We start from the raw sequence: 27,386 nt of genomic DNA on the forward strand, positions 1-27,386 counted from the left end.
AAGCCCCATTGTGCCTCAGAGTAGAAAAGACTTAGGCACTCGGGCAGTTTGCTAATTGTGTAGTTTATACACTACTGAGTGTGCACCAAGTGTTATTAAACAGATCAGAATCCTTACTGTGCATTGAATTGGCTCAAACTGCAAGCAATGGCACCTGCACATGTAATCTGTGGAGATTGAGCATGTAGATCCACTGTTGCATTCTCGTGCTCAGGAACATGCACCCGAGACCAGGAGTAATTGGCACCGTCTGTAGAAAACAATGCAGAACAGCAGCAATGACACGCAGGTGGAACAAGCTCTATTGCCTGCAAACATAGACGTCATGCGGCACATTGTGGCCATTTTGGATGAATGGGAGTCCCTGCTTCTGTTTCTATGGTATATGAGATCTTTGTTCACTGAAGTTAAAAGTGCGACAAGGGAATCAGACTGACAGCATTTTTGTTAACAATCCTTTCTTCTGCAAATGTGTACATTGCGGTGATATACACACCTTTCAAATTAGTGCCTAATGCTGTGCGGTGAGCAAGGAACACATTGCGGTGATAGGCATACCTTTCAAGATGGTACCTAAGGCCATGTGGTAACTGAAAGATACATTTACTGTATACATATCACGATGATGGGCACACCCTTCAAAACAGTGCCTAATGCCATGTAGTGGCAGGAAAGTACATTTACTGCGATGATTACTGGTAATATGCACTCCGTGTTGTTGGTTTTAAGGTACACTGTGACTTTATGCATCTAATATTCACAGGGTATTGTGGGCAATGATGATAGGCACACCTTGGAAGTGTGCCTTACATATCTTTGACAGTGTTACAGGTAGTGATTTGGGGTAAAGATGGATGCAGTAATCATTCCTCCTCCATCGAATGGGAGGAATGGGTTGACATTTCCAAGAACTATATTGAAGGATTAAATGGGATGGACTTTAGTACAGCTTGAAAGAAAGCCTTGCTTCTGAGCACATTAGGAAAGGAGGGTCAACATGTCTTTCAGTATTTAACAGTGTCAGTTGGGAATAATGGACAGTTGTTAGAAATGGGGGCCTCTAGTTGGCAGGGGTAGGTACCTTTGTCCAAATAGGGACCCTTGCTTCTAGTCTGGGTAAGGGGGATACACTCCTAAAATAACCCTTGCTCACCCCCTTGGTAGCTTGGCACGAGCAGACAGGCTTATCTTAGAGACAGTGTGTAAAGCATTTGTGAACACATACAGTAACACAGTGAAAACACTACAAATGGACACCACACCAGTTTAGAAAAATAGGTAATCTTTATCTAAACGAAAACAAGACCAAACTACAAAAATCCACAGTACAGTATTAAAAATAAGGCTTTCAAGTGGCAGAAACAGCTCAGTTCAATGTGAGTTGTAAATGTTCATTCTCACAAAGTACCTTTGATGCCTCATGCAAAACAAACAAAATGCCACAGGGAAGGTGATGCGTTGGTTCCGTGCTTCGGGGAGGTGATGAGTTGGTTCCTTACTGCAGCGCAGGGGAGGTGATGCGTTGGTTCCTTACCGGGGAAGAGGTGATACCAAGTCCAACAACAGTTAACTGCTAAAGTGTACTTGGAGGCTAAAGTTAAGTTAGAGAGGTGATTTGCTAAAGAAGTCAACTTAGTCATGTGTAGGCATAGATTTTATACTCAACCTCAAAAAGGAAATGATTATGTGGATCAGTTCATGGCAAGAATGCATGAACTATCAGTGTCAGTTTGGGGCCATGAGGGAGGAAATTATTATTGACCAATTAATGGTGCAATGTAAGAATAACAATAATGCAGGAGAGGTTGTGGGCATCAAAAAGCCCATTGCTGCAGGATGCTATTGTAATAGTGAAACTTTTTGAGCAGTCTGATCGATATATGAAGGAAATGGAAAAAAGAGGAGAATGCAAATCTGTCATGTTTTGAGGAAGAGGATACTGGAGTGCTCAGCACAGGTAAAGGGTATGCAAAAAGTTTTTAAAAATGGATGTTTAACAAGATAAATGTTGCTAATACATCTAATTCGATGGAGTCTACAAAACAACTGGAAATACTTTGTACCAGGTGTGGAAGTAGCTTTCACACTGCTGATTTCAAACACTGTTATGCTATCAGTAAGGAGTGTAGGCAATGCGGACACGGGGGAATTGTGCACAAATTTAAGGTAGTTGCAGTGCAGGGAGGTAGGGAGGATGAGGATGTGGATGTTGATAAGATTTTGTGTACTGATAGTGTAGATAGTTGAGGAAGGAGGTCTAGACCCAAAGCTTTGTTTGTAATTAAAGGAGACACTGATCAGTTTATGGTGGATTCAGCTTTTGTTTATAATATAGTACCCAAGAGTATGTTTTTGTCTCATTGGCCAAAAGTACGTCTTTTGCCCAATTACATCAACCCTGGCAGATACCAAGGTGAAAAAATAGGTGTTGCAGGGAATATGCTCACTGGTATAGGTTTTATAGAAAGGAGTGTGAGAGGCAAAGTGTATGTGGCTGAGAGTGGTCCCCCGAAATTAGTATGGGAGCACCACTATGATTTAGGTTTAATCCTTACCCCAAGCACCTAATCAAGTTACAGTGGTTGATGAGCTAACTGTGGAGGAGATTGTAGGGGTGCAAGCAAGGTGTTTTTAAAGGAGATGGGTGAACCTCAAAAATATGTTCATAAAATGGTGGTTAGAGCCTGGGCAGTACCAGTTTAACACAAGGTGCTGAAGATTTCCATCATTGCCAAGCAAGAGGTCGAATGGATCCTGGAGGAAACTGTAGATCAGGGTATAATTAAACCCATAGAGACCTCCAGTTGGATTTCTAATGTTGTCATCACGGGCAAATCTGATGGTAGTTTTAGGTCCTGCGTAGATTTGCGCACCCTGAATCAAAACCTTGTAGTGGACAATTACCCGCTCCCCAATATTAATGAATTGGTGTTGTCCTTAAAAGGGGGTATGTTTTTTTCAAAACTCGATTTTACGACTGCCTACCATCAGATTAAGGTGTATTACGAGTCCAAGCACCTTATGCATTCATTATGAAGGGGGGTATTCCAATTCACTAGAATGCTTTGGCTAGTGTTTTTCGGAGTATGATGGGTCAGGTCTTGAAAGGAATTAAGGAGGTGGTTTATTTTCAAGAAGACATTTTGGTTTTTGGTGGAACAGTAGAAATCGCTAACATGGTTCTCAAGCAAGTGTTGGATAAAATTGCTGAGGCTGGGCTGACTCTCAAAAAAGATAAATGTAAATTTTGTGTTGAGGAGGTAGAATATTTTGGATACACATTATTAGCATCTGGCGTTATACCAAAGAAGGACCTCTCAGATGCCATGAGGAAAGCACTGATTCCAACTAGCAAAGATTGGTTGAGGTCCTTCCTTGGTCATGTTGAGTAGTATGCCAGAATGTGTCAGGAATTTTGTGAGAAGACTAAACATATTAAGAAGCTATTGAGGAAAGAATGCAGATTTGTTTGGTCAGAAGATCAACAAAGGTTTTTTAATAACATTAAGAGTGAGATTTGTTCTGCCAAGATATTGACTCCATTTGATACAAGGCTTATGCCCATATTTATGGTGGATGCCAGTGCAGTGGGTGTGGATACTGTCCTTTCACAGGTGCACACAGAAGGTAAATGGACAGTGGCATTTGCCTCCTGTTCTTTAACAGATTCAGATATAAATTATTCTGTTGTGGAGAGGGTGGCATTGGCTGCTGTGTGGGCAGCAGAATATTTCAGAATGTATCCTATGGTATTATAAACCAACCACAAACCCTTGCGGAAGACTGTCTCCTGGGGGTGCTGGGAAATTTTCTAGGTTAGCTCGGTTGGCGGCCTTCCTGCAGGAATTTCAGTATGAATTGGAGTACAATCTAGGATGCAAAAATGCACAGGCTAATGAGTTGTCAAGTTTGTCATTACCATGGCAAGAGGTGGTCAAAGTAAAAGTTTAAGCTTTTTATAAGGAGGGTGCTGGGCAAGTGTGCATGACTTGGTGGAGTGGAGGCAAGGAGCCATTGGGAAGGAATGCTGGTTTGAAAGCATGAGGGAAGATGATGTGTTGTTACAGGTGGTGGATATGATTATTAAGGGGTTTAGACATGAGAGTATAGTGTCTGTGGCTGTTCAGCTGCTTGAGAAGATCATTGATGAATTGTAGGTTTGTGAGGGTAATCTGATTTTAAGCAGGACAAGTTTGTCTGCCCTCATACCTTAAGATTTAAGCTCTTTAAATGGGTATGTGAGGGTTGTTTAGGGCGGACCCTTACCAGGAAAAGATTATGGAAAGATTTCTGGTGGCCAGGGGTGGATCAGGATGTAGGTGATTGGGTGGTTTGGTGTGTGGACTGTAAAGATGGAGAGAGGAGATTAAGAGTAGGTGAACAGTCAATGATGGGAGAGATTGTGGTTCCAGGGCTGCCATGCCATACAGAATGTTTGGATTGTATTGGACCTCTGGGGAAGTGTTGCTGCCGAGTTTATATTTTCCCTTGTGGTGGTGGATGTACATTCTAAATGGCCTGTAGTGAAGTGTATGCATGAGATTGCAACTAAAAATACCATCAGGGTGTTAGAGGAAACTTTTAGGTAGGAAGCTTACCTAGTCAAATTAATTACTGGTAATGGAACATAGGTGACTTTGGAGGAGATGACAAGTCATTTGAGTTTTTGTGGGATCTCACATTCATGGATATCACTATATAACCCCCAAACTAATGGTATTGTTAAGAGGGCCAATTGTATGGTGAAGGGAGTAATTCAGATGTCCCTAGAGAGAAAAAGAGATATTAAAAGGATGGTGAGTGACTTAGTGTGGGCGTCTCACCCTACTGAGAATAGCTTTACCAAAAGAATGCCATTCAGTGTGATGAAGGGACAAACAGCAAACACTAAAATGTCACCTGCATGGATGAGGGTGTTGACAAGCCTAGAGGTGGAAGGTGAGGTGGACTACAGTTTTGATCAGAGGAGGAGTGGAAAGATAAAGGTGGGTCATTTAGTGAAGGTTAAATCAGGACAGATTGAAGGTGGTTGGACAAAGTTTTGTGGACCATTTAAAGTGAAAGGAGTGCATGATTCGTGAGTCATATTGAATAATGGAGAGTGATGGAATATGTGGAGAGTTGCTTTGAAAGAGAATGTTGAGTGTTGTGACTAAAGCAGCAGAAGGTAGTCGCAAGGAAGCACTGGAGAGTTGTATTGGGTTTATGATGATGGATGATGGTGAAGTGTTGGGGTGAAAGTTCAAGATGTTGGCAGAAGGGAGAGCTGCAGGGAAGATGGTGTAGGTGGTGCACAGAAGGTAGATGGTTGTAAGTTGCCCAGGTGCAGAATACCACCAAGGTGCTTGGAATATTATGTGTGTAAGAAAACATAATGTATAAGGTTGTGGGCTCATGTTCATTTTACTTTCATATTAGATGTTTGTATTGTTTGTTAGTAATATTTGTAAAGGGAGGAAGATGTGTTGTATCTTGGTAAGAACTTTGTAATGACTGTGGCTTTACCTAATAACATCTGTATCTTTGAATCCATAATGTTGCCTATCATATTTTCCAGTGCTCTTATATGTTGCGACTTTTGACATTCTCTCTGGAGTCAGTTGTCTGCTGGTTTGCATCACAAGACAATCCTGGCTTATGAAAGCAGCTAAAGCAAATAATTCTCTAGGATGCTTCTTGGAAACAGTATGCCCAGTGAGAAGTCCATTTCATGAACGATGCTTCCTTCAAGGCCTTGGGATAAAACGTTCCACCTCTTCTAGCTTAGTCTGGGTAAAAAGGCTATTGCTCTCCACACATTTCAAGTTAACACAATGCCTGCATCAAAATCGACTGAGCTTGAGTTGTCTTGAGCACATATCAGTTGGTTAGACCATGGCTTTGATGAAGTCTGCAAATTACTTTTTGATGAAGGCCTGTGACTTGAGAAAATGTTACTGTCATCTTCAACATATTGAATAACATACCACCATGGTGACAGTCATTGCTTCTTCACGGCTATCCCATGGCTTTCACGGAACAGATTTCTAGAGGGTCATTCATGGAGGAAGTCAAGAAGAAAATTCGCTCTGTTGGCGTGAACTTCCTTTTTTTAATCGTCCCTCCATATTTAATGGTATATGGGCTTGGTTCTCCTCCCTCCCGCCTTCATGGCGAATGGTCCTTTTGAAATTCCACCCCCTTGGACTTGAGCAGTGGCTACTTGCATGAAAAACACCTTACCTCTTTTTGCGCTAGGTAAGTTTTCTCTAAGGCACAGGACTTCGTGATTCCTTCTCTTCTCTGTGTGGGGTCTGACTGAGGTTCAGCCTCTCATTGAAGCTGGTTCAAAAGAAGAGTCAGGGCCTTCAATAAAAGAAGGAATGATTTGGGGTAGAGGGAAAAACCTGCTCTTTTGCCCTCTATTTTGTTGGTGAAAATGACAGAAGTGAAATGGGATGCTCCGGATAGTAGTAGCAGGTGCGAAGGGTTTTCTCTGAACCTGCATTCGCTGGGAAAAACAGTCAGTTATGAATATATTAGTAAGCAATAAGCAGCACAGCACGACTAGCAGTGGGCAGCAAAATTGATTGCTGCAGCAACTGTCTAAAAGTGGTCAGTAGAGCTGTGGGCCTTATGGCAATGGACTGTATGAAGGCGGCAAGAACAATTACTGGGGAACAGTACCTGTTGAACAGTGGCGGCTCCTCGAGGGAGTGCTGTGGGTGGTTGGGCGGGGGAGGGGCAGGGTGGGGTGCAGTAAACTCCGGCATACTGCCGAACGGAGTTAAGTAAATAAATAAAACAAATTACAGTGTGTGCGCTGCAACGCCAAATGGCCGGAGTTTACTACCCCCACCCTGCCCCTTCCCCACCCCGCAGCACTCCCTCGAGGAGCCGCCACTGCTGTTGAAGTAAGGAGTCTGAGTGCCACAGTTCAGGTCCTGCATGAAACAGAGATAGGCCTGTGATCGGCTAGTTGGAAAGGACAAGCTAGAAGGAGGGATCTGTGGAATTTGGGGACTGATGTGTGGAACCACACTGACCATGGAGCACCTCACCATATACCCCAACATCAATTAAGACCTCACACATGTATTGCATTAATACTATACATGGAGTTACTGATAACGCAGGCTTAAATTGTTCCAGGTTTTGTACTATTATATCTTTATGAGTTACACAATTCAGAATATGACTAACATGTTCATAGCACATATTTCCTCATTTCAAGCGAAAAAGCTCAGAATATTGTGCTTTTTCCTCACACAACTTTCACCAGCCTATATCTAGTAAAACATTTTGTCGAAAACTACAGAGTCTGTCAAGTGACTTTGCAGAGTTGTAATACCACTTCGGGTGCAAACTTCTGCTTGTGCCTGAATTGGGTTACGGGCACAAAGAGAATGTAATAAGTGTCCAGCTTAAAACCTGTGTATGTATTTACGCGTGTGTAAAGAGCGCCAACCCAAATCAAAAATAGTGGAACACTGGACGGCTCAAAATGAAATTTGTTTTTAGGCCATTGGAGGTTAAAATTAATCTCTCCAGTGCCTCTGCAAAACATACTTTATCCAAAGTCTTCAATGCTGCTGAAGGAAAATAATTAATCTGACTCACCTTAGCCTGCCAAGTACAAAAAAAACACCATCTCATCTTCTACCTAAAACTGTATTAAGTTTAATCAAGTGAAAAAGGTTGGCTCCAGACTTCACATAACAGTGTTCTGGATATTTGATCTCTGAACGGATCTTTTTTTCAGGCTATCATGATGAAATTCATGCAGAGCACACACTCAAGTGTTATGAGTCTAGGGGGGTCTTATCACAAAAGTGGGAATCTAGACAGGTCTCTGCCACAGTTCTGTGCTGACCGGTATCTTAAACAGTTGAAGCGTTCGAGCACCATCATTTTACCACCTTAGACTGTGGTAGTTGGTCATCACAGCAACTTGAAAAGGACGTGCTTTTTATGGCTGGAAATATAGCAGCATTTGTTGACTTCTCTAGAGTAAATAACAGAATGACATCAGGCAAAGCAAAACAGGAGCACAACAAAAACCCAACTGGGCACAACACAACAAAACAGTCAAAATCAAACGTGAAACAACACCCAGAGTAGAACACAACAAGAATGCAATCATACAGCATAAACTCACAACAGCATAGAACATAGCACATCACCAATACAACAAAATCCAGCTTAAAATATAGGCACAGACATCCTTGGCTCAAATTACCACCTCCACAAATCTGCTTTCGTAGTACGGTGCTAAAAGTAATGTTCACTAATGTCTTACTTACCAGCAAGGGCACATCTTAATCCCAGTCAAACGTGTTATGTGACGCTTGGACCTGGACATACAGGTAACTCTTGTTAAATTGGTATGGAATTGCAACTGGAAAAATCGTTTGGAAATCGTGTGCAAACTTGATGCCAAATTAGCTAATCTTGAGAGTATATCTTTACAAACAGATTTAGGTTCAATGTAGACGTCCCCTGTAACTGTTCATTTATTTGTGTGTTGCAAAACAGTAGACAACCCCACCGTGATGTAAGGATTACCTGGCATTTGTTGTCCCTTATGCCTCCTTCATGTTCTTCCTGCAATGATAGGGAAGGGTGTTTTTTGCATAACACTGGTTTCCTTCGGGGCGCTGTAGAGCTCCGACATAGAGTGTGTGCTGCTGGCCTGCATCTGATGTGAACGGTAGTTACTTTGCTGTGCAGAATGATGGACTGCTCGGCACCAGGTTGCTATCGTGATGAATATGCACTGCTTTCAACTAATGTTTTCATCTGTTACTGGGTATTTTCTTTCCCCCATCTGCTCTTTCTATATAACTCATCTTTATAGAGCCTTTCTCCCCTTTATTGTTTACTATTTCAATCTGCTGTATTTACATTTACATTTAGCTACTTTTATTGCCCTTCTGCTGTTTTAAAGAGAAGATTAATCAAAAAGTTGGTGTCTCGAATCATTTGCTGCTCATTTCGCTGATCTCTCACTCAAAATGGCCTGTAGCCTTTCCTGGAATTCATTTTCATAAAACGCATATGTGGCATACATGCCCTTTCTAATGTGCTTTTTTGTTAGTATTTTATCAACACAATATGCGTTTGAACAGGTTATATAACTCAATGATTCCATTACAAGATTGCTGCTTTCCTGTGTGTGTTTTTTTTATAGCAACACCTCGCGCGATCGTTCTTTTACTCGTTAAAGCCACACATTTAAATTGGCTTGTGTTTTTTCGTTGGCATGGGGTGATGTGTGTGATTTACAGATGAATGGGAGTAAGGCAACATAAAAAGTTGCGGGAGAGTTGTAGTAGACAAACCCTTAATTTTATTTCATTGTAAGGTCGACTTGATCCAGTTATTTCTTCTATTATATGTGGGTCCTGCCATAACTTATTCGACGGTCCTAAGAGATAAGAGCTTTACTTGGACCTGAAATTGCTTTCATTATGTTCATGCCCAAAAGACACAATCCATTTTTGATAAAGTGGCTCTTTCAAGATTAATAAATGCAACAATAATTACTCAGACAGAGTCAATGAAGAAAGACTCCTGCACGCACACTGGCCACTCAGGCCAACATTTGACTAGCGTGATCGGTGTCTCTTGCTGAAGGACTGACAATAAAATGGAAAGATTTATTTAAAGTACTTTTTTACTTCACACAGGCTTTGACTCAAACCATTTGAAGATTATATAAAGATGAAGGGGCTGTCGGATTTTGAACTGCCAGTGAAAAATGAACAGGTGCCCATTTTATGTTTTTTAACGCAGAAAATAAAAAAGCAACTTTGCAGTGAAGAGATTTTCACTATTTGCTCATCTTGTTATACTTTGTGAATGCAATGCATATTGTCTGTGAGATTTATTTTCAGGTTATTAAATGTTCTTAATGCAGTAAAGCCGCAGAAATATTCCTTCCTAAACCAGGGCAGATTAGCCATCTGCTCCAATGAATGAAACTGGGACTATGTCAATGTCCCCAGAAGCCAAATCCAATGCGGGTCTGGAATGGATACATTTTGTTTAACTTACTAGAGTTTATGGATTTTAGGAGCAAATCCGTCTTCACCCTCCAATTCTAAAAAATATGAAAGCAATGTTTGCTTTAGCAGAGACCAATGTATAAAAGCTACCCAAAGTACATGATCTGAATTAAGGGAAAATAACCTGGCCCAAATTAACAACAGATGAGTCTCCAAAAAGCAGCTAAGCAACATACATGAAGTCTGGGTGTGGGTAAGGAAGGCCTTGCAAAACTGACATGGTGAATATTGTGGTACTTTTAAGGCAGGTTATGTATTGTCTGTATTCTTGCGACCATTTTGGTATCCTACATGAAAACAATCACAATGTGTGTGTCCTTCTTAGGAAGGATGATGTGAGACAGTCATTTCTGTTATTGGTCCATGAGACTTTCTGTCTTTTGAAGAGCCACTGGAGGACTAGGTAGGGTGGTGTGTGCTCAAGCAAAATTGGCAAATGGACTGTGATTTTCCATCATGGTGCATAACATATATTACAAGCTTCTGCACTGGCTCCCGATGGACCGTAGGATCATTTTTAAGAACCTATGCCTGACTCATGAAGCTTTCTATGACTCTGGTTCCGAGGGCATCAAGTTGATTGTTCATCATTATGCTCCCACTAGATCCCTTCGGTCCTCGGACAAAAACCTACTCACTGTTCCCAGGTTTAAGAAGGTTGAATGGGGTGGCAGAGCCTTTTCCACTGTGGCGCCCAAACTGTGGAATTCCATTCCAGTAGAAATCTCTGGTGAGGTCTTGTTACCACCATTTCGGAAGGCCTTAAAGACCTGGCTTTTTCATGATTCTTCTGTATGAGCATGCTCTTTTCCTTACCGTCTCCTGATGTTTTGCATCCACACCTTGACGCCCTTGGGCTAAATTCGCGCTTTGACAAGTCTAGATTCATTCATTCATTCATTCATTCACAGTCACATTGATAACTGTGAAACACATTGAAGTCAGGACCAACGCTGGTAGGTAAAAATAACTTCTTTATTCAATAGCAAAGTTACTGCATAGTCAGCTTGCTTGTCGTGCTAGCACCTCGCCTACGAAGTCAGCCTCATCAACATTCTAAGGCAGCCTTCGTGTCAGGGTTCTATGACTGTACCATGGTGCGAGCATAAGGGAGGGGTGCACGGAACATTCCAAGTGGGGAGATTACAACACATCTTCCTCCCCTAACAGACCAACGGGGGTGGGTACCCCAACATGTGGAGGAGAAGAAGAAAACATCAAAGTCTCCCGCAGGATCCCCTAAGCAGCTGAACCCCGGAATGGGTAACTATAGTTCAACATGTGCCTCCCATCCTAAAATCCTTGTGCCAGATCGGAGCATTCTTTTGACGGCTCGCTCTCCTCATTAGTGTGTTCCCCGACCCAGCACCCTGTCCCTGAGCCTTGTTGTCCACTCTGTGGCACCCATCCCTCACATCCAATGCCACCCTGTCCATACTCCATTTTTTCCCATCTTCCAGGATAACCACATTTCTTTTGACATCCTTTACTCTTTCAGGAGAGTAGTATTTTCCCCCTCTGCCTCCCAAGATCTCTGGTTTCCTGATATACACGCTTTGCCCTAGACTGAGGGACTTCTCCTTTGCACCCCACTTCCTGTCGTACCACTCCTTGTACTTTTGCTGCCCAGTATCAGTTTTTTCCCTGAATGCATCCGTGTTGACCACTACCTTCTCCTTAGGACACAACCAATTCGGGGACAACTTTGAACCTGCCTTCCTTCCCCTCAACAATTCAAAGGGAGTATGTCCCGTTGAGAGGCTGGGTGTGGTGTGGTATGCCCATAGCATGTCTCTAATTGCAGGCTCAATAGCCATCCCTGATTTGGCAGCCAGCTGTATGCACTCTTTCAACATCCTATTGGCCCTCTCTACCTTCCCATTGGCCTTAGGACAATACAGTGGGGTGCGCACATGGGATATAGACATGTCCTTAAGGAACTCTCTCATCTCCTCCGAAACAAATTGTACACCATTGTCCGTGACCAATGTGGAGGGAATACCCTCTTTCGAGAATACTTCGCTCATGAAATCTATAAGTGTTTTAGTATTAATGGTGTTCACAAATTTACAAGAGATCCAATTCGAATAATAGTCAATAAGCACCAAGAGGTACCATTCTTGGGGTCCCTTGGCACGAATGGGCCCTGTGATGTCAAAACCCAGTTTGTCCCATGGGACCCTTGGGATTTCCACTGGTATGAGTGGGGAATGTCTTATACTTCTTGATTTGTCACTGATACTGCATGAATAGCAGTCCTTCACCTTGTCTTCCATTAGCTGATCCATTCCAGGGAACCAGTAATCAGCTCTCATGCGTGCCTTACACATACTCCTACCCATATGTCCCTCATGAGTAAGTTCGATAATTTTAGATCTTAAACCCTCCGGAGGAACAATTTTCCCTGACTTGAGCAGTAATCTCCCCTCAATAGACAACTCATTACGTACATTCCAAAAAGGTTGAATGTCCCCTGGAAGATCTCTGCACTTGTTAGGCCACCCTTTGGTCACGTATATCTTCACCTCGCCCAGGATGTTATCCTGGTCTGAGTGTAAGTCCCATATTTCTCTCGTTACAGATGGTATTTTAACTTCCATCACACTCTTCATACCAGCATCTATTTCAATATGCTTTTCTAAGGGTGCTCTAGATAGAAAATCAGCAACTTTGTTTTGTTGACCCGGAACAAAACCCACTCTAAAGTTAAAACCTTGTAAGCCCAGGATCCATTTAGCAATCCTTGGCATCAAGTTCTCCAAGTGTTTATTTCCAAACAACCCTACTAAAGGTTTGTGGTCTGTGTACACTTCGAAAGGCATACCCCACACATAAAAATTGAAGTGTTTGATTGCCCAAAACACCGCCAATGCTTCTTTCTCAATAGTAGAATAGTTGGTCTCTGCTGCTGACAATGTTCTAGAAGCAAAAGCCACTACTTTCACACCATCCTCAGTTCTTTGTGAAAGCATGGCCCCTATCCCTTTGCTACTAGCATCAGTGGAAATGATGGTGTCCTTATTCACATCAAAATTGCCAATGTAAGGTGCTGCAGCAATGGCATCTTTTATGTTTTCAAACGCCTCTTCTTGTTCTTTACCCCAAGTAAACTCACATTTTTTTTTTTAGCATTTCTCTTAAGTGTTGAGCCATCATTGCAAAATTTCTGATGAACTTCGCCATATACTCTGCCAGGCCTAAAAATGAAAGCACTTCCTCTTTGCCTGTTGGCGTGGGAGCTCTCCTCACTGCTTCCACCAGACTATATTTGGGTTTGATGCCTTCTTCCGAAATTATGTGTCCCAAGTAATCTACGGATGTGACAGCCACCTTACACTTGCTTTCCTTTGTGGTGAATCCCACTTCTTTCAACCTTTCTAAAACTCTCTCTGCATTCACTTTATGTTCCCCTTCACTTGTCCCATATATAAGTATGTTGTCTTGGAAACACATGGACTTGGGGCAATCCTTGAGCACATGCTGCATGGCTCTTTGGAATGCTGAAGCTGCTGAAGCCAGTCCAAATGGCATTCTTAGAAATTTGTAATTGCCAAATGGAGTGGTAAACGCTGTTAAGGGTTGTGATTCAGGGTGGAGCTTAACCTGGTAATAGGCGGATGATAGATCCAAGACACTAAACACTTTTGCTCCCTGCAAAGTGCTCAGCATTTCATGTATCCTGGGTAATGGATGTCTGTCCACTACTATATTTCCATTCAGGGCTCTCAAATCCACACAGAGCCTAATGCTCTTCCCGCCATCCTTGGTCGTGATGACAATAGGTGCCAACCACGCTGAACTCTCAATCTCTTGTATGACCCCTGTCTCACTAATTTTTCCAACTCCAATCTTAATGGCTCTCTCATTAATAAGGGGATCGAACGTGTCCTTTGAACCACTGGTATTGCCCCTTCCTTCAGTACGATTTTGTGCATGTCGTTTTTTAGCAATCCCAACTCGTCATTAAAAACTGGGATAACTCTTAATGAGAGTGGCACCATCCCCTGGGGGATCAATAAGTAAGACTTGTTCCCTATTGTTGGGGTCAAGCTTAATGCCTAGCTCCTTCTGATGTTTCCAGACCAACAAACTCGATCCCTCTCTGGTAATGTATACCTTCCCCACCGTGTGCCTATCCTTGAATGAAATCCGCATCCTTACCATGCCTTCTAAGGGTATGGGCACTCTATTGTACCCTGAAGGAGAAATGTCTGCTGTTTCTATTTTGATGTCATGTTTGGAGAATTTCTCATCAAATATTTTCTTTTCTACCAGTGTAAACAGAGAACATGAGTCTGCATAAACTTTAAAACATTCATCATCCAACCTAATCTCACAAGTGGGATACAGAGTATTATTTTCCGTGCTCTCCTCCTCAATCTGAAAAATAAAATTCTTATCCGTTTCCTCTCCAGCTTCATTAAGATCAACCATATGTACTTTAGGAGTAAAAACATTACATACTTTCGAAAAATGCCCCTTTTTGTTGCATTTCCTACACACAACATTCCTGGCTGGACACTTCCAATTGTTCGCTAAATGATTATAGCTACCGCATCTGAAGCATTGCAAACTGCCGATTTTCTTACTTGCCACCTCTCTTTTTTTGTTGTCCACCATACACACTGCCTCTGTGTTCGCCCCCTCCTTTGACTCTGACTTTTCCTTTACTGCCTCCCCAATTTTCATTTCTTTCATGCATTGTGCCGTGTGTTCCAGCCCTTTGGCTATACTAATAGCCTCCTCTAGATCTGGGTTTCTTGTGAGTAGTTCCTTGTTAGATCTGGGGGTCTCTAGTTGGCAGAGGTAAGCACCTTAGACCAAATAGGGACCCTTGCTTCTAGTCAGGGTATAGGGTATGAGGACACACACGGTAGATAACCCCTGCTCACCCTCTAGGTAGCTTCGCTCGAGCAGACAGGCTTATCCCCAAGGCAATGTGTAAAGTATTCGCACTTAACATCTACAATGACCCCCCTAGTACACCACAAACGTAGACCACACAGGTGAGTATATCAAAAATATATCTTTATCTAGTTTCAGCAGTGTAAATCAAGTATCAACGGGTTGCACATTACTCGCTTTCCTGGGTTGTCAGGATCGTAAAAGATAGTCTCTTGCGTGATTCAGAATTCAACAAAACAGAATCAGTTTGTAGGCTCTCGGTGTTTAGTTAGCCACGCTCCTCTGGCGGTGCCTCTACGCTTATTGTTAAAGCGCTCCTCTCCGGCTGCTCGGTGCAGGGCTCCCACCACTCCCGAGCGATGGACCAATCCGGTCGCGGCTCCCTCGACGAGCCCCCAGTGACGATGTCGACGTCACCGGAGTCAGCCACTCGCAGCGTGGCTCCTCCGGCCAAGCCTCCTACCAGCAGCCAATCAAGTCGCGGCCTCCTCGTTCTCTTCTCCGCGGCTTCGCAGAGTGGGGAAGTGCAGCTTTCGATCAGTTTCAGGCCCCCGGGCCGCTGCGGTGTATCGCGGGCAGGGTATTCCACGGCGCCTCGTGTCAGCGGGTCGATCGTGACGCCGCTAAGCCTCACAGCGGCTTAGCTAGCACGGGAGTCGCCCTCAATCCTGCAGCCACAGCAATACACATGCCGATGAGCACGTCGGTCGTCTCAGGGCGGCAACCGGTGTCAGGCCAAAATCAGCGCGGCACTCTCCAGCAAAACAAAGAGCAGCCAGCGCACTTCCCGGGGCAGATGTTTAGACGCTTGGTAGAACAGTCCACGGTCCTTGCAGCACACAGCAGCACAGAGGGGACACAGCAGAGTGTTAAAGTCTTGGCAACCTTTCTATCCCTGGGTTGCAAAACAGGAGGCCAGCTCTTCTCAGGCCCTTGGAGATTCAGAGTTGAAGACACAGCACACAGCAAAGTCTTGTTAGGTCAAGTAGGCAGAGGCACAGCACACAGCAAGGCCCCTTCTCCTCCTCAGCTTCAGTTGCACAGCAGAACAGGTCAGCCCTTAGAACACACAGCAAGGCAATCTTCCTTCAGTCCTTCAGCAGTCCGTCTTTCAGCAGAGGTTCCTCTTGATTGTAGAATCTAAAAATCTGTTGTCAGGGGTCCTTTACTTATACCCCTAAAAGTCTTTGAAGTCTTTGTGCAAGTGGGTCCTGAGCCCGGTCTGATCCAGTTCTGGGTGTTGCTGGAGCACTTTGTTTTCCTGGCTTCTTCTTTCCTTTCAGAGTGAGGGGCAGAGTCGTCAGCCGCCCAGCAGGAGGTGGAGCCAGCACTGTGGCAGGCAGGCACATCCCTATTCACTCCCAGGTGCTACCTCCTCCCTCCACTCTACTTGCAAATGTCGTCATTCAGCAAAGGGCTGACTCAGCCAACCTCCTGGGGGATCCCCAGCCCCTGTCACTCTCAAACCAGACAGTCAATCCACAAGCATGCCCAGGCACACTGAAGGGTCAGACAAGAGAACAGCTACTCTCTAAAAAGTACTATTCTCCAACTCAGGATTTAAAAACAACCTCTCCTAAAAGATGTGTTATTAAATGCTGAGCTCAGGGATATCAAACACTCATGTCTTATCTTGTTCCTATGAGAAGATAGGCTGATAGCCATGGGCACCAGCCTCCCCCATGTTAGCCTATGGAGCAAGATAACCTTGCAGCAGTGAACACACAAAATGGCCGCTGTTCACTACCAGAGCATGGTACCTGCACTAGTACATGCTCTACCTTTTACATACACTGCACCCTGCCCAGGGGGGTACCTTGGGCCTTCCATAGGGATGACTGATGTGCACAGAAAGGGAAGGGTTAGGCCCGGCCAGTGTGGACACTGGCCAGGAGGACATGGCAGTCCAGGGACTGCAAGCAGGCCTGCGGTGGCAGGCCTGAGACACCATTTTAGGGCTACTCATGTGGGTGGCGCAACCAGCGCTGCAGACCCACTAGTAGCTTCTGTCATCACCAGCCCTGGCACACACAGTGCACTTTACTAGGGACTTCATGGTGATACAAATATGCCAATCAGGTATATCCAATCAATATGATATTTTACACAGGGAGCACTTACACTCTGGCACTGATTAGCAGTGGCAGAGTGTCCAAAGCATCTAAACCAGCAAAAACGAAATCCAGCACAGCATCAGAAATCCAGGTAGCAGAGGCAAAAGATAGGGGAAAAACCCACGCCAAGGATGTCAGGTCTAACACGTGTCCCCTCCAGCTGAAAGTGGGGAGAACTACCCACCCTCTTGGGAGTTCTCATCACTAAGGCGGAAAAATCTGGACAGACCATCAGCATTGGCGTGCTCTGTACCGGGACGGTGTTCCACCGTAAAGTCCATTCCCTGTAGGGAGATGGACCACCTCAACAGTTTTGGATTCTCACCCCTAATCTGCATTAACCATCTGAGGGGCCTGTGGTCGGTCTGAACACGGAAGTGAGTCCCGATCAGGTAGGGCCTCAGCTTCTTCAGGGCCCAGACCACAGCAAATGCCTACCATTCAATAGCACTCCACCTCTGTTCCCTGGGGAGTAGCCTTCTACTAATGAAAGCTACAGGTTGGTCCCCGCCCTCGTCGTCCATCTGTGAGAGTACTGCTCCCACGCCTTGCTCTGAAGCGTCTGTTTGCACTATGAACTCACTGGAAAAGTCAGGTGCCTTAAGCATGGGTGCTGTGCACATTGCAGATTTTCAGGGCATCAAAAGCAGTTTAACAGGCCACGGTCCAATTCACTTTCCTGGGCTGATTTCTAGAGGTTAGTTCTGTCAAGGGGGCAACAATGGTGCCGTATCCCTTAATGAACCGTCTGTAATACCCGGTGAGTCCTAGAAAGGCTCTCACCTCTGTCTGGGTCTTGGGGGGTTCCCAAGCCAGAATGGTATCAATCTTCGCCTGTAGGGGCGCCACCTGGCCGCTCCCCACCTGGTGTCCCAAGTACACCACTGATCCCTGCCCTATCTGGCACTTGCTGGCCTTGATAGTGAGGCCTGCCTTCTGCAGGGCCTTCAACGCTTCACAGAGGTGTTGCAAGTGTTCCTCCCAAGTGGAGCTGAACACAGCAATGTCATCCAAGTATGCGGCGCTGAATTGCTCCAGCCGGTCAGTACCCTGTTGACCAGTCTCTGGAAGGTGGCAGGGGCATTTTTCAATCCAAAGGGCATGACGTGAAACTGGAAGTGCCCCTCTGGTGTTGAAAATGCCGACCTCTCCTTGGCCCCCTCAGTTAAGGCAATCTGCCAGTACCCTGAAGTCAAATCAAAGGTGCTGAGATACCTGGCAGCTCCTAACCGATCCACAAGCTCATCAGCTCTGGGGATGGGGTGCGCGTCAGTTTTGGTGACCGCATTGAGCCCACGGTAGTCCACGCAAAACCGAAGTTCTGGCGGGCCACCGGGTGTAGCAGCTTTCTTGGGAACTAGGACCACTGGACTAGCCCAGGGACTGCTGGAGGGCTCAATTACCCCTAGCGCCAACATCTTGGAAACTTCTTCCTTGATGCTGGCTCTGACCTTGTCAGCTACTCTGTAAAACGTCTGTTTCACCGGTAGACTATCTCCAGTGTCCACATCATGGACGCATCAGTTGGTGACACCTGGGGTCAGGGAGAACAGGGATGCAAACTGACCCAACACCTGGCGACAGTCTCTCTGTTGCTCTGGGGTCAGGGTGGGGGAGAGGACCACACCCTCTACTGAACCTTCTTGCTCCTTGGCTGCCAGGAGGTCAGGGAGAGGATCACTATCCTCTTCCCCTCCATCATCTGTAGCCATGAGCATTGTCACTTCAGACCTCTCAAAGTGGGGCTTGAGGCGGTTCACATGCAAGACTCTCAGGGGCTGCCTAGGAGTCTTCATGTTGATCAGGTAGGTCACCTCACTTGCGCTCTACCACCTCATATGGCCCGGTCCACTTGTCACGGAGCGCACAAGGCTCCACCGGCGCCATCACCCACACTTTCTGACCAGGATGAAACTCAACCAGAGTGGTATTCTGGTCGTACCATCTTTTCATCTCTTCCTGGCTGGCTTCTAGGTTCTCCTGAGCGAGCTTCCTGAAGCGCTGCGTTTGGTTGCGGATGGCCAGCACATAGCTGAACACATCCTGGGGGGTTTTCCCACGGGATTTCTCCCACCCCTCCTTCACCAGTGTGAGAGGTCCTCTAACAGGGTGGCCATACAGCAGTTCAAAGGGGCTGAACCCTAAGGACTTCTGAGGCACCTCCCTGTAGGCAAACAACAGGCATGGTAACAAGACGTCCCACTTCCGTCTCATGGGCTCCGCTAGGCCCATAATCATACCTTTCAGGGTGCGGTTGAACCTTTCAACCAACCCATTTCCTTGAGGGTGGTAAGGAGTGGTGAACTTATAAGTTACCCCACACTCCTCCCACAGAGACTTCATGTACCTAGAGATGAAGTTGGTACCCCGGTCGGAGACCACCTCTCTGGGGAACCCCATGCGGGAAAAGATCCCCATCAATGCATGGCCCACCACGGGGACTATGATTGTCCTGAGAGGGACTGCTTCCGGGTACCGGGTGGCGTGGTCCACCAAGACCAGGATGAACCTGTTGCCTAAGGCAGTCTTGGGGTCCAGAGGCCCTACGATATCAATGCCCACCTGCTCAAAAGGGGTGCTCACCACAGGAAAAGGTTGGAGGGGTGCCACACACTTTCCTCCGCTCTTACCACTGGCTTGGCAGGGAGTTATGCTGGACATATGAATGCATTAGAGAGTTGAAATTTTTTTTTTTTAAACATTTGGGATCGTTTTTAACTGAATTGCTATTTGCTCTTTTAAATTGTATTTTTTGCACTGTGTTTGCTGCTTCATTGCTTGGAGGCACTGGGGGGCATCTTTGAGCCGTTTTAGGGCTCTGGGGTTGTGCTCGGCTGCCGACTAGCGTGACCGGACGCATCCGCCATCTTTGGTGAGGTGTTTGCTCGGTTGGCGGTCTAGTGCGAGGGCGTTTCCTGCCCCTCGCGCTTTATAAATGGCGGCGGACCCCCGTTCGCGCAGTGGGCGGGTGCAGCGGGCGCGCCAGAGGCGCACCAGAGGCAAGCCCGTCTGGGCCCGTCCGGGCCAGGACGGACCTAGGACCAGGGACCCTGCTGGTTGTGGCAGGTAATCCCCCTAAATACTCGAAAGTAGACTTACTCCTGTTAAAGCCTTCTGACTCACGCTATTGCTTACATGCTTACATGGAGTCAGAACTGATGTTCCCTTTACATCTTGTGAGTATTGCCCCTTTAGGAACCAGGCTGGAGGTAACAAAACCCTTACTAAGGAGCCCCTTAAGTTAGGACTACTTAATTGTAGGTCCTTACCGAAGCACTTCATACAAATCTCCGAGCTGATTCAAGACACTAACTTAGATATTCTGTATCTGACCGAAACTTGGACGTCAGCTTCTTCAGACTTTGACTTAGTTAACACTCTTCCTCCCGGCTATCTGATCCAGTGCCTCCATAGACCGCAAGGAAAAGGAGGTGGTTTAGCCATCATTTACAGGGACAAGTTTACGTGCAGAGTAGTCAGGGGTCCTATTTTGGACGCTGAAAGTGGTCATTTTCGGATACAGCTTTCTCCTAATTACTCTCTATCAGGACTGTTAGTTTATCGCCCCCCGGGGACGATTAAACAGTTCTCCAGCTCTATCTTGGACCATGTCCCCGTCCTAGTGGCATCTTCCCCTCATTTTGTGCTACTGGGGGACTTTAACCTTCATTTTGACCTGCAGGAAGACAAAAATGTAACTGACCTCAGATCTGAACTTAGGACAGCTAACCTTAATTTACACAACCTGGAACCTACGCATGTGAAGGGTCACTTGCTGGATTGTGTGTTCTCGAACATCGCGCACCTTCGAACAAGTTCCCCCCGCCCCCTGCCTTGGTCGGATCATTTCCTGGTGTCAGGGGAGTTGAATGTCAGCTTGGACCCTTTTCTCTCTCCGCACCAGAAGACACCTCCTATTTATAAGAGAATTTGGTCTCAACTCTCTATTGACAATCTCTCACGTACCCTTGCTGAGTCTACTCCCTCCCCTGGACGTGGTCTTGTGGAAGCTGACATTGCTTTCCATGACTGGCTTTGCCAAGCTTTAGATGCTGTTTTGCCTTTCAAAAAGATCACAAATAAAAGTAACAGCCACAAGTCGTCTTGGTATACCCCAGAGCTGGGGAGGATGAGAAAGAATTGCAAAAGGCTTGAACGGGAATGGCGGAAGAACTGGGCCGCTAATAGCAAAGACAATTATCGTGAAGCCATAAGATCCTACAAGGCGGCCCGTAAATCAACTAAGGCCGCCCATCTTGAGGATAGAATAAGCAAGGCAGGCAATTCTTCAAGGGAAACCTATAAGATTCTTAAAGAACTTCTCACGGTCCCCACTCCCCCGACCACTCAGGTGGTGAATTCTAACAAATGCAATCAGCTGGCTCAGTTTTTGGACACCAAAATACGGAACATCTTAGCCAGCCTTCCCCCTAGTTCGGGAAAGATGGGCATAGCAGCCCCTGAGGTGGTCTCAGTTGAGAAGGGGCTAGATATAATCTCTCCCATTTCAAGGGAGGATTTCTGTGAGGGGCTCTCAGCTCTGAAGAGTGGTTCCCCGTCGGACCCCATGCCCATCCGGATCCTCAAACAATTTGTGGATCTCATTGCCGATCCTGCAACTGACCTTCTGAATGCCTCTTTCATCCATGGCATAGTTCCACCTAGCTGGAAGCAGGCCACTGTCAAGGCACTCCTGAAAAAGCCTGACCTTGACCCTACTGATCTGGCAAATTACCGTCCCATCTCGCTTCTGCCTGGCCTGAATAAGATCGCTGAGAAGTATGTCAATCGCCAGCTCTCATGCTTCCTGGAAGCTAATAACTTGCTAGGTCGGACGCAGACTGGCTTCCGTCCAGGCCAGGGAACCGATTCGGCTTTGATATCGATGGTTGAGGAAGGCAGATGCATCTTAGATTCGGGAGGATCTGTGGCGATGGTCCTCCTGGATCTAAGCGCTGCATTCGACACGGTGGACCATAATATTCTGATCCACCGTCTGGGGGAGATTGGAGTTGGAGGGTCGGCCCTTCAATGGTTTAAGTCATATTTGAGTGGTCGTTCATATCAGGTTTGCGATGGCAATTTTAGATCTTTGCCTACCCCCCTTCAGTGTGGAGTCCCGCAGGGCTCTTCACTGAGCCCTACGCTCTTTAACGTCTATATGGCCCCACAAGAGGAGGTGGTTGCACCCTTTGGGGTGAAAATCGCAACCTACGCGGACGACACTCAATTGATTGTCTCTCTGTCCCTGTCTGAAAGCCAGGGGGTGAAGTTTGCCGCATGCCTTACCAACATCATGGCATGGATGTCGGATTCTCGGCTAAAATTGAATGGGACCAAAACGGAGCTGATGCTCCTTGGCAATCTGTGCACGTCACTGCCCAAATGTATGTGGCCGGCCAGTTTGGGTGTCCCCCCAGCCCCTAAGGAGGCCATAAAAAGTCTCGGGGTATGGCTGGAACCTGAGCTGTCTATGACTACTCAAGCCAAACGAGTGGCGGCGACGTGCTACGGACTGCTCCGTGCAGCACGGAAAATCTTGTTGCTTCTCCCTGATAATTCCAGGAAACTATTGGTGCAGGGATTGGTGCTCTCGAGGCTTGACTACAGTAATGCCCTTTTTCTTGCGGCACCTGAATCCACATTGAATGTGCTCCAAAGAGCGCAGAATGCAGCTGCGCGTATGCTCACTGGTACTGCCAAAAGATCTTCGGCTCGGCCTGCCTTGAAGGCCTTGCATTGGCTACCAATTCGAGCGCGCATTAAATTCAAATCCCTCTGTATAGTGTTTAAAGCTTTGCAAGGATCGGGTCCCCCATTCTAAGAGATTTGGTCCGCTCCTATAAACCTGCGCGAGCCCTTCGCTCTGATGATGGGAATTTGGTAGTGATACCCAGGGCAAAAAAGGTGAAAGTGGGTGGCCGCCGGTTTTCCATTAATGCGGGTCAATTATGGAATGCCTTACCGCTGGCCCTGCGTAAAGAACCAAATTTGGCAAAATTCCAGTAAAGGATTGAAGACTTACCTTTTCCCTCTGTAGGTTCCTCTTGGTGTCCTGGAGTAGTGGCTTCGTGTATTGTTTAGCGCTGGGACGCTCGAGGGCAGCCATGCGCTTTAGAAATCCTTTTTCATTTCATTTTCATTTAATTCATTTCATTTCATTTCATTTGGCATGTTTGGCAAGACTTACAAAAGGTACTGACGTGCTTCTTCATCTGGGGCCAGTAGAAGTGGGTGACAAGCCTGTGATAGGTCTTGTCTTGCCGCAGATGTCCTGCGAGAGGCACGTCATGAGCCAGACCCAGTAAGAAGTTCCTGAAGCACTCGGGTACCACCAACACACGGGCTGCACCGGGCTCAGCAAACTTAGGCTCACTATAAGGTAAGTCATCCTCCCAGTAGATCAAATGTTCCTTGGACCCTAGGCCTGCTGCCTGGGCTGCAGCCTCTTGCCGCACACCAATGAGAGAAGGGCACTCCTTCTGAGCCTGGCAGAATTCCTCCCTGGAGGGACCACCCTCTTGCTGCCAATGGGTCAGCTCAGGCAATTCCCCCAGTTCGGCCACCTGTTCCCCTGTAGGTTCCAGGGCATCCCCCTCAGGTTCTGCTTCCTCCTGGACTGTGGGAACAGTGGGGGCCGGTTTCCCGCGCCCTCTGCCCCTTCCTCCCCTGACAGGTTCCTGGGCCATTGTTCCAGGCTCCGGTTCTACTAATCCACCCTTACTGGCTGTCATGGCACGTGTGGATACACAGATCCACGCTGGCAGTCCTAACATTTCCAAGTGAGTTCTGTGCTCTACGTCCTTCCATGGAGAACTCGCCAGGTCATTACCCAACAGACAATCTACCGGCAAGGCATCACTGACACAGACTTCCAAGGTACCAGAGACTCCCCCCCATGTAAAGGGAACACGCGCCATCTTGCAGAGGCGCACTGAAGTGTCAGCTGCCACTACTGGGAGGAGCAAATTGGGAATGACTTGCTCTTCAGACACCCACTGACACCTGACAGATGTCACACTAGCCCCGGTGTCTCTCAGAGCCTCTATCTCCCTCCCATTGATGGTCACCTTTTGCCCGTATTTTTTAGTGTTAGCGGATATCAAGGTATCCTGGACCATCTCTTGGTCTCCTAAAGAGACAAGGGTCATCATAGCTAATCCCTCCTCCCCACTGGAAATCAAATCCCCTCCCAAAGCTACACTAGCTAACCCTGGGACTGGAGCAGCAGCTGGTGCTGGGGGTTTCTTCGGACATTTAGGGGCTATGTGGCCCACTTCCCTACAAGCATAGCAAGTAGGCGGAGGTCTGTTGTCCTGTCTGCCCTTATGGGGCCAAGACTTCTTAGGCTTGGGGGCTTGGGACTCTTTTTCCTGGGAACTGTTTTGGGGCCCTTTAGAGAACTCCTTACTGTTACCCTTGTCCTCCCCCCTGTCTGCTGGGGACCCTGTCCACCCTTGGCTGGGATACTTACCACCCCTTTGTTGACCCTGGTGCTAGTCCAGCGGTCTGCCTCTTTAGCAAGCTCACTGGGATCAGTTAACTTGCTGTCTAAAAGATGCTGGCGCAGCTCTGGAACACATAGACTACTCAAGTGCTCCCAACTAATCAAGTGACACAACCCCACATAATCAGTAACTTTGCTGCCCTTTATCCAACCTTCCAGTGCACGCGTGTATATACTCACACACTCCACCCAAGTACTTGCATCAAGTTTCTTGAAGTTCCTAAACTTCTGGCGGTACTGTTCTGGTGTAAGCCCATACCTGAGGCATAAGGCCTCCTTCATAGTGGGGTAGGTTAAGGTACCTGCTGCTTCTAAGGGTGCTAAGACATCACTCCCAGAGGCCTCAAAATGCTTCCACAAACCTGCCCCCCAACTCTTTTCAGGCACTTCATTCATCTTCAAGGCAAGTTCATAGGATCTAAACCATGCATAGATATCCTCACCCCTCTGATAATTCTGCACCAAATCTTTTGGTATGTATACTTTACCCGCCTGTACTGGTTGTGCGCTGCCACCATTCGGACTGGACTCCACCTGTTTAGCTTTAATGTCCAGCTCCCTCATGCTCAACTCATGAGCCAACTGGAGTTTTCTCTCTTCCAAAGCGAGAGCATTCCTCCTCTCTTCCGCCTTCTTCTCACTGTCAAGGCGCAATTTTCTTTCCTCTGCTTGAGCTTTGAGCTTAAAAAGTTCAATCTCATGGGCCCTAATCCTCTGATTCTCCTCCAGCTCCTCTGGAGAGAGGCCCCGACTGGAAGGGGTTCTGCCAGCCCTAGATGCTGGTCTATTCACTGGCAAATCACTGGATCCAAATCCATGCTCCTGTGCACCGTCCTCTCCAGTCAAATCCTCTGGCGTAACATGTTTGGCCTCCCACCAGGCCCTTAGAGCTTTCTGTAGCTCTTCTTTGTTAGCGCTGCCCTTCACTGGGCATCCTAGCTGCTTGCAGAATTGCTTCAGCCGCTCCTTTTTGTATGTGAGCAACTCCTTTACTTCAAATTGCAATTCCATCTCCTTGCCTACTTCATCCAGAGACATGATGCTTCCTAGGTCTTCCAAAAATAGGTTTCAAAAACTTTGTGCGATATATAACTGCTACCTAGACTAGTGATGTACAGAGAATCACTGCAGGTCAAGTGCAAATACTGTTTCTAATCCGCACCGCTGACCACCAATGTTAGATCTGGGGGTCTCTAGTTGGCAGAGGTAAGCACCTTAGACCAAATAGGGACCCTTGCTTCTAGTCAGGGTACAGGGACACACACGGTAGATAACCCCTGCTCACCCTCTAGGTAGCTTGGCTCGAGCAGACAGGCTTATCCCCAAGGCAATGTGTAAAGTATTCGCACTTAACATCTACAATGACCCCCCTAGTACACCACAAACGTAGACCACACAGGTGAGTATATCAAAATTATATCTTTATCTAGTTTCAGCAGTGTAAATCAAGTATCAACGGGTTGCACATTACAAGCTTTCTTGGGTTGTCAGGATCGTAAAAGATAGTCTCTAGTCTCTTGCGTGATTCAGTATTCAACAAAACAGAATCAGTTCGTAGGCTCTCGGTGTTTAGTTAGCCACGCTCCTCTGGCGGTGCCTCTACGCTTATTATTAAAGCGCTCCTCTCCGGCTGCTCGGTGCAGGGCTCCCACCTCTCCCGAGCGATGGACCAATCCGGTCACGGCTCCCTCGACGAGCCCCCAGTGACGATGTCGACGTCACCGGAGTCAGCCACTCGCTGCGTGGCTCCTCCGGCCAAGCCTCCTACCAGCAGCCAATCTGGTCGCGGCCTCCTCGTTCTCTTCTCTACGCGGCTTCGCAGAGCGGGGAAGTGCAGCTTTCGATCAGTTTCAGACCCCCGGGCTGCGGCGGTGTATCGCGGGCAGGGTATTCCACGGCGCCCCGTGTCAGCGGGTCGATCGTGACGCCGCTAAGCCTCACAGCGGCTTAGCTAGTACGGGGGTCGCCCTCAATCCTGCAGCCACAGCAATACACGTGCCGATGAGCACGTCAGTCTTCTCAGGGCGCCAACCGGTGTCAGGCCAAAATCAGCACGGCACTCTCCAGCAAAACAGAGAGCAGCCAGCGCACTTCCCGGGGCAGATGTTTAGACGCTTGGTAGAACAGTCCACGGTCCTTGCAGCACACAGCAGCACAGAGGGGACACAGCAGAGTCTTAAAGTCTTGGCAACCTTTCTATCCCTGGGTTGCAAAACAGGAGGCCAGCTCTTCTCAGGCCCTTGGAGATTCAGAGTTGAAGACACAGCACACAGCAAAGTCTTGTTAGGTCAAGTAGGCAGGGGCACAGCACACAGCAAGGCCCCTTCTCCTCCTCAGCTTCAGTTGCACAGCAGAACAGGTCAGCCCTTAGAGCACACAGCAAGGCAATCTTCCTTCAGTCCTTCAGCAGTCCGCCTTTCAGCAGAGGTTCCTCTTGATTGTAGAATCTAAAAATCTGTTGTCAGGGGTCCTTTACTTATACCCCTAAAAGTCTTTGAAGTCTTTGTGCAAGTGGGTCCTGAGCCCGGTCTGATCCAGTTCTGGGTGTTGCTGGAGCCCTTTGTTTTCCTGGCTTCTTCTTTCCTTTCAGAGTGAGGGGCAGAGTCGTCAGCCACCCAGCAGGAGGTGGACCCAGCACTGTGGCAGGCAGGCACATCCCTATTCACTCCCAGGTGCTACCTCCTCCCTCCACTCTACTTGCAAATGTCGTCATTCAGCAAAGGGCTGACTCAGCCAACCTCCTGGGGGATCCCCAGCCCCTGTCACTCTCAAACCAGACAGTCAATCCACAAGCATGCCCAGGCACACAGAAGG

At 46.9% G+C, this 27,386-nt stretch overlaps 1 protein-coding gene across 2 annotated transcripts in view; it reads left to right on the forward strand.

Annotated features, from left to right (window-relative positions):
• The window catches only part of SGCZ (sarcoglycan zeta), a 4,297,431-nt gene that overhangs the window by 2,472,462 nt on the left and 1,797,583 nt on the right, over positions 1-27,386 (forward strand). For both annotated transcript variants that reach the window (XM_085642032.1, XM_085642033.1), the window contains exon 7: positions 9,669-9,747. In XM_085642032.1, the coding sequence (XP_085498158.1) occupies positions 9,703-9,747 (45 nt within the window). In that variant the 5' untranslated portion in view covers positions 9,669-9,702. The remainder of the gene's footprint in view (positions 1-9,668; positions 9,748-27,386) is intronic.

This window comes from Triturus cristatus, chromosome 2_2, assembly GCF_964204655.1.
Source record: "Triturus cristatus chromosome 2_2, aTriCri1.1, whole genome shotgun sequence".
Classification (NCBI taxonomy): Eukaryota; Metazoa; Chordata; class Amphibia; order Caudata; family Salamandridae; genus Triturus; species Triturus cristatus.